Source organism: Melopsittacus undulatus, chromosome 5 (assembly GCF_012275295.1).
Source record: "Melopsittacus undulatus isolate bMelUnd1 chromosome 5, bMelUnd1.mat.Z, whole genome shotgun sequence".
NCBI classification, from domain to species: Eukaryota; Metazoa; Chordata; class Aves; order Psittaciformes; family Psittaculidae; genus Melopsittacus; species Melopsittacus undulatus.
In genome coordinates, this window is record NC_047531.1 from 53661708 (window position 1) to 53674999 (window position 13292).

At 38.8% G+C, this 13292-nt stretch overlaps 1 protein-coding gene across 1 annotated transcript in view; it reads left to right on the plus strand.

Moving 5' to 3' along the window:
- The first annotated feature begins 5029 nt into the window (after positions 1–5029).
- Positions 5030–13292, plus strand: part of MTPN (myotrophin) — a 36667-nt gene continuing 28404 nt past the window's right edge. Inside the window, exon 1 of the mRNA XM_005144399.4 lies at positions 5030–5357. Coding sequence (XP_005144456.1) covers positions 5286–5357 — 72 coding nt within the window. The 5' untranslated portion in view covers positions 5030–5285. The remainder of the gene's footprint in view (positions 5358–13292) is intronic.

The following is a 13292-nucleotide window of genomic DNA, read 5'->3' on the forward strand; positions in this document are numbered from 1 at the left end:
TGTTTGATCCACTCTAATCACCACTTGAGAGGCTGCAGATAGGAGTACTGCTTCCAATTTTGGACTCTCCAGAGTAAAAAAGACATTGACATACTGGAATGAGTCTGTCAGAAGATGGACAAGGTGATAAGCTGACGTAAGCACGTAACAGATGACAAAAAGCTGAGAGAAATTGGCTGTTCAAACCTGAGATGACAAAGTTAAGGGTGAGAGAGAGGGACCTTGCTGCTGTCATCAAATACCTCATACAAATATAGAGAGAAAACAGAGCCAAACTCTTCTTGAAAAGGTAGTTATAGCATAGGAGATAACAAATACAAAGTTACAGGAGGGAAATTTTTATTAGATATGCAGATTATTTGTTCATTTCTTTTGCAAAAAAAGCAGTCAAACACTGGAAGAGGTTGCCAGGAAAATTTGTGGTTTCATCACACTTCAGATATTCAGAACTTGACTGGAAAAAGCCCTGAGCAACCTCATCTAAGTTAGGCCTGCTTTGAGCAAGGATTAGATTAGATGACCTCCAGAGGTTCCTTCCAACCTAAACTATTCTATTTTTATAATTTTATTATGTTAATTCAGAGAAATAACTAAGATTATCAAGAGATAATTTTTTGAACATCCATTTCCTATGAACTACCCCTGAAAAGAGAAATACAGAAAAAAGCTATCTTCTCTAGCATGAAGCATAAAGATTTTAGCTCATTTTAGTCATGAAGATAATAATAATGGCTTATACCCATACTCTTGCAAATAAAAGAAAAGAAGATGTAGAACTTAAATGTGAAATAAACAAATAAAACTATAAAAACCTACTGGCATCTACTAATGATACTGAAAGAGAAAAGGCCTACAGCCAAAAGGAGGTTTGTACTCTGTGTTAAAAAACAAGCCCAGCCTTCTTATTTAAGGGTCAGACCTTCAAATCTATTCACCTTTTGATCTTGATGAGAGTATTTGTCAACTCCTTGCTTCAGTTTTCAGAGCCAGCCCCTTGTTTAGCAATTGCTAAACTGAGTGCTGGATCATGTTTACTAAATAGCATCCAAGGAAAGGACATTTCCACTTCATGGGAAGATGCATTTCTACAGAATGACACTCTTTCTCATTATCAAAGGCTGGCACCCTTGTTACTGCATTATTTTCCAAAGTCCAGGCTCACTGGGATTCATGAACAAGTAGCACAAAACTGGAGCTATTATGTCTGAGTTTGCTTCCCCTGCTATTTCACATACCACAGAAATTACAGGTCAACAATTGTAGGGTTTCCTTGTCTGCAAGCCTTGCTTGACCTTGAGAGGGAAAAAAATAACTCTTACTTCCTTTTCCTTTCCACTCCCTTTTCCTTCAAACACTTCACATCACATACAAACCTGGCCGTGTATATATATTTACTTTTCAAATATTTACACAGATTTTCTGAAGGTTAGGAAGAAGTTTATTTGCAGTAATGTCAGCAAATACTAAACTATTTCACCAAAGATTTACACAGCTAAAGAAAGAACTCAGGGAGACAGGAGATACTTGTTTTTCATATCCTGTACAATAAGGTTTAGGATGCATAAAATGAACCAAAAACTTTTTTTACTAAGATGAATTAAAAACTGTTGCTGGATTAAAAAAAATAAGGGGAAGATATTATCATTTCTTCTCTGGTAATGACAGCAGACAAACTGCATCAAATAGAATAAATATGACCAACTAATAAACAGAAAGCAGATCAATTATCGAATTTCTACCTGTCATTGCTGGACCTCTCGTGTCAGGTCTATAAGTTTATCTAGTCTGTTACTTGTTAGCTTTATTATTTTCTCCTCAATCAAATGAGTTTTATATGACAATATTTTGTGCCTTTTGCTAAGGAATTAATAGCTGTTGTGTATGAATTGTTTGGCAAAGGGAATATAGTAAAAATGAGATAAAATACATGGTTTTTAAATAAAACCCACAAGGAAAGCAGTACTAAAGTCTCTTTCTTGGTTTTTCATGTTGTTGTTGTTTGATTTTCTTTTAATTTGGATACCTAAACTCATTGGATTGTCTTGTACTCTAGACTATTTGTGTTCTGCATTCAACATTTGCACTATACAATAGTAACATTGTATAACTGAATATAACAATGAATTACAATTTATTTCTTGAAACAGATAAATGCAAAACTACATTAATATGCAAAAGCATATGAGCAAATATATGAAGATATATGCAAAAAGCCGTTTCTGTTCTGTGAGATTCATTTAAGGAAGTGAAACTGTGGTCAGCAAAGCAGGATGAGTCTCTAGGACGCTTTAGCAGTTACATAAGCCTTCAAAACCGGGTTTCACCAATAAGCAGATAGATGAATTTCATTTCAGTGGGAATAACTGGGCTAGAGAAGGCACAGATCTTTGATCTAGCAGTCCTCCTACACCTTTAACTCATTTGTAACTTGTGATGCTCCCTGTCTCCTGATGAGGCAATATTCCTCCTACTTCCTCTCAAATTTTTGAGGATGCTGAATAGAAATAACAGGTTTTAAGCAGAAAATGAAGCACAAATTCATAGAGAATACACAGAGATCTTCTCTGCTGATCATGATAATGTTTATTCTTACTTGTAACACATTTGGCTTGCATCCCTATCAACACACAAATGGTATTTTGCTTGTGGGACTCCTTCATAACTCTTCCACAGCATGACTTCCATGCTGTGTTGAAACTTGTGCTGAGACTAAAATACCATTTCTAAGAGGGGAATGTCTCCTAGTGAAGGCTTATATCTGAAAGGCCAGCATAAACTCTATGACTAACAATTATGACCCTCTCTGAAAGATGGATTTGTTCTCCAAACACCAAAATGGCAGCCAGCCTACGGTTCTCCTAATGTGGTTCAAGAGAGTACAAAGAGAAGATCATTTCCACAAATGAACACTTACAAGACAGACAAGGTAAGCAGAAAGATGTGTAAAAGCAGTTTTTATTTTAAGGATTATAATCAAGCCCAGGTCTCACAGATTTTGTTTAGTACTGAATTTCAAGTATCTATAACTCTGTAGTGCTTTCCAGAGAGAAAAATATGTTTAAGAAATTACTTTGCTAAATGTTTATTTACTGCATTTCCTTTGCATGCTTTTCTGATTAAGAACTGGTCTAAGAACCAAAATTCTTACACACAAACAGATTTCTAGGAGTTGGAACTAAGCTGGAAAAAAGTAAAAGAGGATTAAGGCAGTGCATGCAGCTTTTAAGGCATGTATGACAGCATTCCATAGTTAGAAAATGGTATCAGGTATGGATTTTTATTTCTGGATGCATGCCTGAGACATCCAGTGTTAGTCACTGAGGAGACAGAATCCATGTAGAATTTGGGCCTGAAGATAACTGACGAGTGTACCTCTAGAACAGGGATGTATCAGGTAGAAGGGGAGAAATGTCTGATTCCAACACTTTAGGTAACAGAACTTGTAGAGAAAGAGGGGAATGTGAAACTGTTTCTGCTTCAGTGATGAGAGAGGAGTAAGAATAACATAGGCAATTTGTTGGTAAAATTACAAGATTGGATTCATGGATTAGTGACTACAAATATAGCAAGAGAATTGTCCAGCAATTTTTTTTTTTAAATATGATTACAACTTCGCTCCTTGATGCATATTCAAATATCTAAGTCAGTATCCAGAATTTTAAATGTTTTCACCAGTGTTATTAACTCAGGATTACTTAGTCTCCCTAAAAAAAAAAAAAAAAAAAAAAAATTGGACTTAGCTTACTAAAACAATCCAAACTCACTTATCATTTCTGCAGATTGAAAATTAAGTACTTAAAAATTCATATTTATGCATGTGCTGGGAGCATTTACAAAACAACACAAGGGCACTGCCAGTTGTCTTACAGATTTTGGTTTCTTTTATGACATTAGGAAAAGGAACAAGGACAGTATCACACGTTCCAGAACCTCTAAGTTTATAAGTGAAATCATTAACTAATCCAGCTTGAAAGCTTATAGATTTTTTAGTTCCTTGCAAGGAACAGTGTAGCTATTTCAGTTAAATACCATTTAATCCCTGACAAAAATCTGCAAAGCCCTACATATTTAACATTTCTGTGGTTCAGACATATAAAGAAAACAGTGGAAAATCACGAGTTGTACAGCACCCTCCCACTCAAAAGTTTTCTTGGCCTGTGTGATGGGCTGCCCCCTCCTTTTTGCAAGTAAGACCATTGCTGCCCTTAAACAGTTTCCATACATTTTCATGCTGTTCCCAGACTGTACAGCCACAGCAGAGCTACTCTAGCTCCAAGGATGTTTGAGGTGCTGCTTGCCAGACAGGGTTAGGGAGAACGGCTGGCTGTTAAGAAGTAAAGCATGACTCACACAACAGGCTGCATGCTCTGTATGCAAAACACGTGGTTTCAAAAGACAGATGCAACCACTAAGTTCCAACATACCAATTAATTATCATATACTTCCTTTTATATTTCCCCGCTCATGTTTTGGAAGCATTATGATAATTATTTACAGCATGTTCAGTGCCTCGGGGTTTGTAGAACAGCTTTTAGACGCTCGGTTCCCTCAGTGGGAACAGATACTCAAACACGCACTTCCTCAACCGGTTTGAAGGTAGGAGCCAGAGGCTCTGCCGCTCCCCCGGAGCCCAGTGCTGCCCGCAGCTCTCCCGGCATGCCGCAGCGCCCTAGGCAGAGACGCAAGGTCTGGCGCAGAGTGCCGGGCACCGGGTGAGGTCAGCCTAGGGCCGGGCTCCGCCGGGATCTCCCCGCAGCCAGCGGCAGACTTAGCGGCCCCTCCAGCAGAGCCGGTTGATGGCGCCTAGCGTAGGCCGCGTCACCATGGCAACCCTCCGCAGCAGGGGGCGGGGCCGCCGGCAGGGCGAGGTCGCGGGAGTGCAGAGTGCATGCGCTATAGCCCCTCTAACCCCGCGGTATCCCCGGGAACGCATGGACGCTTGGAGCTGGCGCATGCGTAAAGAGGACTCGGCGGCAGCCTGCGGAACGCGCATGCGCTCTATGTCCCTTTCTCTTGTGCGCGGGTGCTTTGGTGGGGTGGGTAGGGGATCGGAATGGGAACCGGAAGCGGAAGTGTTGCGCTGAAGTAAACCGCTTTTCCCGTCTTGAGGCAGTCGGACCGTTCCCGTGCTTCCCGCTGCCTGCCCCTTGTTCCCGCCGTGCTCAGTGACGTCCAAACGCCGGCAGGCATCGAGTAAGCGGCCGCTGCCCTCGCTTCCTGGAGGTGCCGCCGGCCCCTAGCCACCTCGCCCGCGCCCCCGCACTCGTTTCTGCCTGGCGACCGCAATGTCTGACAAGGAGTTCATGTGGGCCCTCAAAAACGGAGACTTAGATGAGGTGAAGGACTACGTGGCCAAGGTAGGAACAGGCGGCTGAAGGGCTGGGGAGCGGCGCTTTGGGCTGAGGAGGGAGGAATGTGTAGGTGGGAGTTCTCGGCTCTCCGGCCGGGTCTTACCTGCAGTGGTAGCCCCATCCAGCCTGATTGGGAGTAGGCAATCTGTGAGCTCTGCGCTGTGATGAGGGTTCAGGCAATTGGGTGTGCTTCCTCTCCCCCTCCTCGTGGCCCTCTGTTTCTGGCTTTTTTCCTTTTGGACATTTCTAAGGTTTGCCTGGACAGGGTACTGGGATGCCTACTCTAGGTCATGCTTTGCTTAGAAGGGTTGGACCAGATGACTCTTGAGGACTTTTGCAACCTGATAATCTGTGATTCCTTTTCTCACTCATTGCCCTCCCCGCAGTCCTGCCCCCACGTCGACCCGTGTGCATGCAAGTTAAGTTTCTGTATGTCAGTATGTGAAATTTTCTGGATTGACAGCCCTTATCCTAGTCTGCCTCATTGATTTTATGTGTATATGCTTATGTGTGGCCTCGGTTTGGTTATTCTTCCTCTCTGTGCCTCAGGGCTCATCCTTAATAGGGTGATGCTAAGCCACTGGGTGTGTTGAGGCTTAATTCATTAACCTTCTGTGAAGTATTTTGGTATCTAGTTAGCTCGAGTGCTACAGGAACAGCAGACACCTGTGTAATGGCTAAAAAGTCTTGAGGTACATTGTATGTGGAGGCTGGATTCTGTCCTCATTTGCCTTCAGTTATCAATGAGATTTCTGAGGAAGGTGCATGTACATAAGGCCAAGGTTCTGCTTCAGTGAACTCCTAATGTTCAGAAATATTGCCTAGAATCTGTTACATCAGAGCAGAGATTTACATGTAATTTAGCTATAATTACTTGGATCTCTGAACAAGCGAATTATTGTATTTGGGAGCTTGACATGTGCTGACATCTTGCTGTGGTGACTTAAGTTCTTCCTACTCTACTTGTCAACTTTGAAAGTTACACAAGCTTGTAGCATTCTTGATAAAAAGAAACATGTGCAAGTACCTCCATTGCTTTAGTACAAAGTCCAACAGCTTAGCTCAAATAGTCTTCTCTGTCAGTTTCAGCTAAACTACTGGACTTTGCATCACAGTGGCTGCACACTCGCATGTTCTGCTCTGTTTCTAAAGTGCTAGAAGTAACAACTGGGAATGGTATAATTCAGCAGTTTAAGGGTCTTGTATCTATGTCTGTAATAGAGTTGAATGATGCATTGATGTGTCTTACTTCTTCTCAGCTTTGGGCATCTCCAGAGTGTTTCAACAGCAGATTTGAATTCTTCCCTTTTACAGGAATTCCATATATATCTAGAGAGCTCACTGCACACTAGTGGTTAATGGATCCTTGTGTATCTGTTGCTGAGGCAAAAACTTTGGCAGTGACCATCTTGAGTCTGTTTATATATAAACTGCAATGCTAATCACAAAGGCTTTTTTACTTTCCTACTCTGAGTGATACTGCAACTCATAGCGAATGGATTTGATCACTCTTCATCAACTTCAGTGCAAAGTCGAATACTTAGTTCCATCTGCTGCTGAAAGAAGCTTGAGCCAGCCTTCATGATGCTATAGTAAAGAGGCTGAAGGGTATGATCTGACTTCACTAATGAGGTAGAAATCCTTAAAGGAGAGACACTGTGGTTAGATAATTGCAGTAAATTAAACATTAGAATCCTTGAACAACATATACATTTGAGAGCTTCTTCTAATGTGGAAAGTGCGTAAACTATGGGAACTTTCTCATCTGTGACTTAATCTCGTTCATTCTTCCCTCTTCCACTTGCAAATATGGTTTCTATCATCCTACTTGCCAGTAGCAAAGAACTCTAATATTTTCTTTTCAGCCCAGTATGTTTTCTTGACAGATTGTGGGCTAGTAGACACTTAGCCTGGTTTCCTGTGGATGCGAAGCTTATATGGGCAAGTTTTGACTGACCCACTTCCTTCCTACTAGTTTATTAAATTTTGTTTTGGCTAATTTTTGATAAGTTTCATGGAGGTATGGGTAGATTCTGGTGTGTTTTGCAAAAGTACTGAAGTAGAGGGAAGTACCTTAAGCGAAGAAAAGAGTACAAAAGTGAACTCATGTTTTACTGCACAATGGGAAATATGCGTTGAGAAGGGGCAAGAGAACTCTAAATCCTAACTGTAGGAGAAACCTTAGAACTGGCATTTTTGTTCCTAAATTAATAAAATACATGAAGGCAAATTGTGTTTTGATAGTTGCAGTTCTCAGAAAACTATCTGTTCCATGCTGCATGTTCTTTTTTGACTGTCTTCCTTATCAGTTACATGGCTTCTGCTCCCTGCTGCTTTCCTGTTCTAAGCATGATTTAATGTTCAGGAATTTTACTTATATAAACTTTGCAGTAGTAGAAATTTCCTCTCCCTGTGATGTGGGAGTCTTCATCTTCATAAAATTCTTTCTTGTCTGTCTTCCTGAAACTTTTGATTTCCAGATTCTCATTTGTTTTGTGTCTTGTCTCCTCATTAGTTGATTGGACACAATACAAGTTTTAACCATAATCTTGCAATTTTGCTGCCAATTACAAGGTAAAGGGTTTGACCTCTGATTTTTTGTATCTGAATGGCAGGGCTTGAAATGCTAACTAGATGACCTGAGGCACTTTAAAAATAATAGCATAAATGGATGTCATCAGTAAGGCTATAAATCAGTCTTTGCTTTTCTTCACTTGTGTGTAATAAGTTGTGGAGGTTCTGTCTTTGGAGTAATTTTTTTTTTTTTTATCTTGGATTTAGTTAGTAGATACCAAGAGGAAGGTATCTGTCAGACTTTGATTCACACAGCAGGTGAAACTTAACCTATAATGTGAAAACTATGTCATTGGAAAGAGAGGATTATTGTCCTTAAATAGGGAAAGTTCCTGCCACTTCAGCAGTTCTTGGACAAAGAAGGAATACAGAGGTAGAAGGAAGAGTCTCTGTTTGCATTTCGTTTATTTCTATGTAAAGAGATATGGCATTCTCTTAAGATACTTTATTCAGAAAGAATCTTTCACAGAAACATAGCTCTGGGGGGTGGCAATTAAACAGATAAGTGCCAAATGATACTGCTTTGTTGTTTAGCAGATTTTCGTCCTGCCAGACTGTGCATTTGGAAGACATTGTTGGTTTCTACTTGATAAAAGTGTGAAAGATTATTCTATAGTTTGAATAGTCCTGTAAAACTTATTTGATTTTTGTAAGAAACATCTTGCTAGACATGATTTTAAGCAGAGAAATGTCAAGACCACTTTTTTTTGTGTGGTAAATATACTAATTTCTACAGAGGTACTGTAGTTAGTGTGTTATGCTAGCAGTTACGTATGGTGTCATCTATTTTTATGATGACTAGATTAAAAAATAGCTTTTACTGTTTGACTTTGATGTCTTCCTTTTGAACACAGCCAGCATATGTTGATTTGGAGGTGCCTTTGCAGGAATTGGAGGAATTCTGCACTCTTCCCACATACATCCACTCAAATTTTTAAAATTCCCAAAGAAAGGAGAAGCTTTCATGGGAACAGATGAATAAAATGCAGTTAAATGGGTGAGGAGGATCCATGTGGATTAAAGAAATTTCCTTTACTCAAGGGAGAGAATAGGGGTTGAAATATACTAGTCAAAAAAAGAGCAGAGTATATTAAGCCCACAGAACCTCTTAATGCAAATGGTGTTTGCTCTTTTTTCCTTTATCCTCTTCCCTCAGTGGAACAAGATAAGCTGTACAATTGCTTTAAAAGACTTTTTTATCAACATGTACATGTAATGTTTCCCGTGAGCAGTAGATTTCTCAGGCCAGGTATAATTCACATTCAGTCACTGGGCACAAAGTTTTTAGGAAGATAAACTTGGATTTGTAAGGAGATAATAGTAAATGTTCTAAAGTAACTTCATCTCCCATAGCTTAACTGGGAATTCCTCACTTAATGAGCTGCTGTATTCTCATGCACCATTGCTTCCTAAACATGCTGCTGCTTATAGTGATGTTTGGTAAATCAGCTAGCCTAATACTTGGAAAAGATAGGATAGTCAACCAAACTGGAAGCGCCGGGTTTCTCTTGCTGAGAGGACTGGGGAGTTGGAGTGATGGTAGATTGTAAGACATATGTGTTTTTTATTATATATATGCTGTGCTTGCATAGTTAGCATTTATGGTGTAAAGTCTTGGTTTTTACATAATAAAACAGCTGAAACAAACCCAAATCCCTAGAGGACCTTCAGTAACTTGGCTACAAAATAGCATCTGTACATCCTTCACTCAATTGTAATATTATGGTCTTGCAGTTCTTTGGGATATAATGATGCTTGAATACATATCTTGAGAAATGCATAAAACATGACTACTGCAAAACTAATTGGAGAGGCTAACACAAGAACATTGTTTAGAAATACGTTTTTGAAATAGAGTTAGCAGTCAGGGGTGTAGTGTTGTGAAAAGGAGAAGAGTCTTAACTCTGTCTGCAGGAAGAATTGTTAGAATGTAGAAATAAATAGCGTTTAACTTTTGAGGGGTAACCTCTGTTCTTTTGAGTGGAATGACTTCTACTCATTTAGGAACAAACTAAATGAAAACAAACACTGAAATGGTCATTGTATATGGGTAGATTATGTGAGTTATAGATTAACCATACCTTGAATGCATTGAAATTCACCTTGTCTCATTAGATCGAATGCTGAAGTGCATGTCATTATGATGACTACATTGATACCTGTATTGCTTCTGGTTAGGAAACAGTTTTCTTGCTTTTAACTAAAAGGAAGCCTGAAAGCCTGTGTGGATTACAGTGCAGTGTAAGCATGCCCCAGTAGTTTGTCCAGTAGAGTATCAGGATTAGCAGTGACCTGAAAGATGCTCGACTGAGTTTTATCCCATGTGAAGCCCCTTGAATATTTCAGTGTTATACCAGTACTTGTAGCATGTGGGGTTTTCCTTATCTGGAGTATTCTAGGCTTTCTGTTATTTTCCTCTTTGTTCCTATTGAGTGTGCTGGAGTGTGACTGCTAAAGACAGTTTTGTTTTACTGCTTAGTTCTACTTAAATTCGGTGTTTGATTTTGTATGTATACATTTTGCATATTTCGACATGATGAGCTAAGCATTTCTTTTGTGAAACAAAACAGTTGCTTGCTACTGTAACCTGCTGTTAGCACATTCCACATTCATGTTAGAGTTACTCTTAGCTAAAATACCGTGAATGTGCTACAGTAACTTTCAGAAGAACACAGCAGCTACTTTTTAGTAGTGGGTACAAAAAGAAATATTAGGTTAATGGAAAAACACCATTTCAGGATGGCAAATTAATTTTGCTAGTCTGATCTGGAAGAGTCTGAGGATATGTAGCAAAGAATTGATCAAAATATTAACAGTTTGCATCTTTTTTTTTTTTTTAAGTAGTTTATAGGAACAATGTGGAGTAACAAACTTGCCTCTAATTCTTTGTGGTGGCATTGTGGTGGAATGAATGTCTGACTGAATCAACATCCCAGAATTCTCAAACCTGTCCTTTCTGTGAAGGTAGAGATACAGCTCCTTCTGAAGTCATTTTCATCTGATATGTAAATAGCCTTCAGGATAAGACTGATCATGAATCTGGAACTGCTAAACATAGCAATATCTTTGAGATGTTGATGTCAGGCCTACAATTGGGGTGTTGGGTTTTGTTGGTTTTTTTTTGTGTGGGGGGGGTTTTTGGTGGTTTTTTTGTTTGTTTCATTTATTTGGGTTTTGTGCTCTGAAACTTGTGTCTTTTAAGAGATTGCCTAAGCATGTGATTCATGTTTGACTTTTTATGCTTATAAAAAATAAGTACTTCCTTTTTTGTTTCTGTTTGGGCTGTTATTATGCTGATTTGTGCTGTGTCTAATTGGTGTTTGCTGCAAAATGTAAAGAATAATCAGAATAAAACACAATTTATTTTTTGTTGTTGTTGCAGAAAGTCTTACTAATATATTCCATTCCCTAAATTGAAAATAAATTTCATCTCTTCTGTGAATATATCCAGTTTTGTCTGAGTTTGTAGTCTTAAGCACATGCGTTACCAAGTATGACAAGTACAAAGTTAGGAATAGATTATGAATAACAAGCAGATAATTCAGTGGTGTGAGGAAAATATTTACTTCTAGCACTGTTCCTTTTCTTCTCACCTTCCCTTATTCTAACCTCAGTTTTCCCTCTTGTGTAAGTTTTATCTGTACTAACTCCATGTTTTTCAAGCCTAGCTCTTGTCTTCCAATTCAGTTAGCTGATTTTTCTTTCAACAAGGGGGCATAGAGAAGATGAGCTATGCTTTTTAAATATCTAAGAGAACCGTTCTGCAGGGGTCTATATTGTGGTATTGTGCTTCCATTTGGAATAATATGTGGAAAGTAGTGTTAGTTGTGAAGGTTATGCATTGAATGTTGATGAGTACTGTGGAATTGGTGAGTCATGCAGGCCACATAAGTAAAAATACTGAATTAATAGGTCTTGCAGCAGTGTCAAAATTCGTAAATGAGAAATTCCCTGAACAGTTCACAATACAACAAACAATGCCTGTATGCTTGTTCTGACAGAGCATGTTCTTAGCTGTTAAAATACCAGGACTTGCAGGTCAAATACTATGTTCAAGTTTAAGCAAAGCACAGTGGACTCAAATACAGGTTTCTCAAGTCCAAATATTTTTGAGGTTGAAAGGCATTTTAAATGTGTAAATGAAAGGTCAGAAGAGAAAATTTAGGAAAGATACAAAAGCGAGGTGGTATATAAAATTGTATTGCTTAAGTCACATTCACATTTTTTCACAGGCATCCCTGGCTAAGTGTACTTAATACATTTTATTTATTTTTAATGGCTTTGTTCATGTTTGTTTGGACTTCTGAATATGTGTTCGGAGAAAAGTGGGAACAAAGTTGCTTCTTTCTATGTAATTTGCACACTTCTGAAGTTGAAGGTTTGCATTAAGTTATTCTTAATTTTGCCCCCTGCAGAAGTGCCACCTTGAATGTGGCATTTATGAGCCAATACAATTCTGTGGAAAGAGGCAGTTATCATTTGTATAGACAGATCTTCTATTACTAGGACAAAAGCATTAGCTGGGATTAGTAAGTGCCAATAACTGACCAGTGAGTTATACAACAGTTGTTTTTCTTCCAAATTGCGGTTTCAGCAGTTTTGAACAATTAGACGTTTTTCTGCGTTAGCTTGTTATGAGGAGGGGTAGGTAGACATCTGCACAACTCATTAAAAAGACTTTGAAATATTTATTAGATGCTGGATATTCTGCTGGCTTTTTTTTTTTTTTACTGCAGATTGATGCTGAAGCCTATGTTGATTGTGAACACCAATGACAAAATCTGCAATCACATGCCATAGTTGGAGAGGGAAACAATATTTTAAGTGCTTAAGGGACTAGTATCTGTGTTGCTTTCTGTCTTGGAAAGCAGTCAGTATTAATAAGTGCTATTGAACAAGTTAAAATTCTTGTCTTAATTCTCAGAAATATGGTCTTGTATACTCTATGCATATGGCTTTGGAGTAGCTTGAGGGACTTGGGTTTTGGTGCTTTTCAGCACTGCCTGTTTTTATGGGCTTAGTCTCTTTTATACAGTGTAAATATGTAGTACAGATACGTAATAAGCCAAGGGTAATTGCATTTCTCAAAAAAATAAGAGAAAAAGAATTTATATAACTTCCTTTCTGCAAAAAGAATTAGAGTATGGTCTAGATTTTTGTCCTTATTTATATATATTATAGCCTTCCCCACTGGTTACAGGCCAAAAGGAAAACAGTGAAATCTTTTTACTTGGCCTTCAGCTATACTCTGAAAATCAAATAGAGTAATTGCATGCAGTGGCTAAGCTGAACAGACCAAAACACCACTAGAAAGGTATGTTCTGGAGATTTGTCTGTCATACTTCCAGCAAAAGTTCAAAGAATATT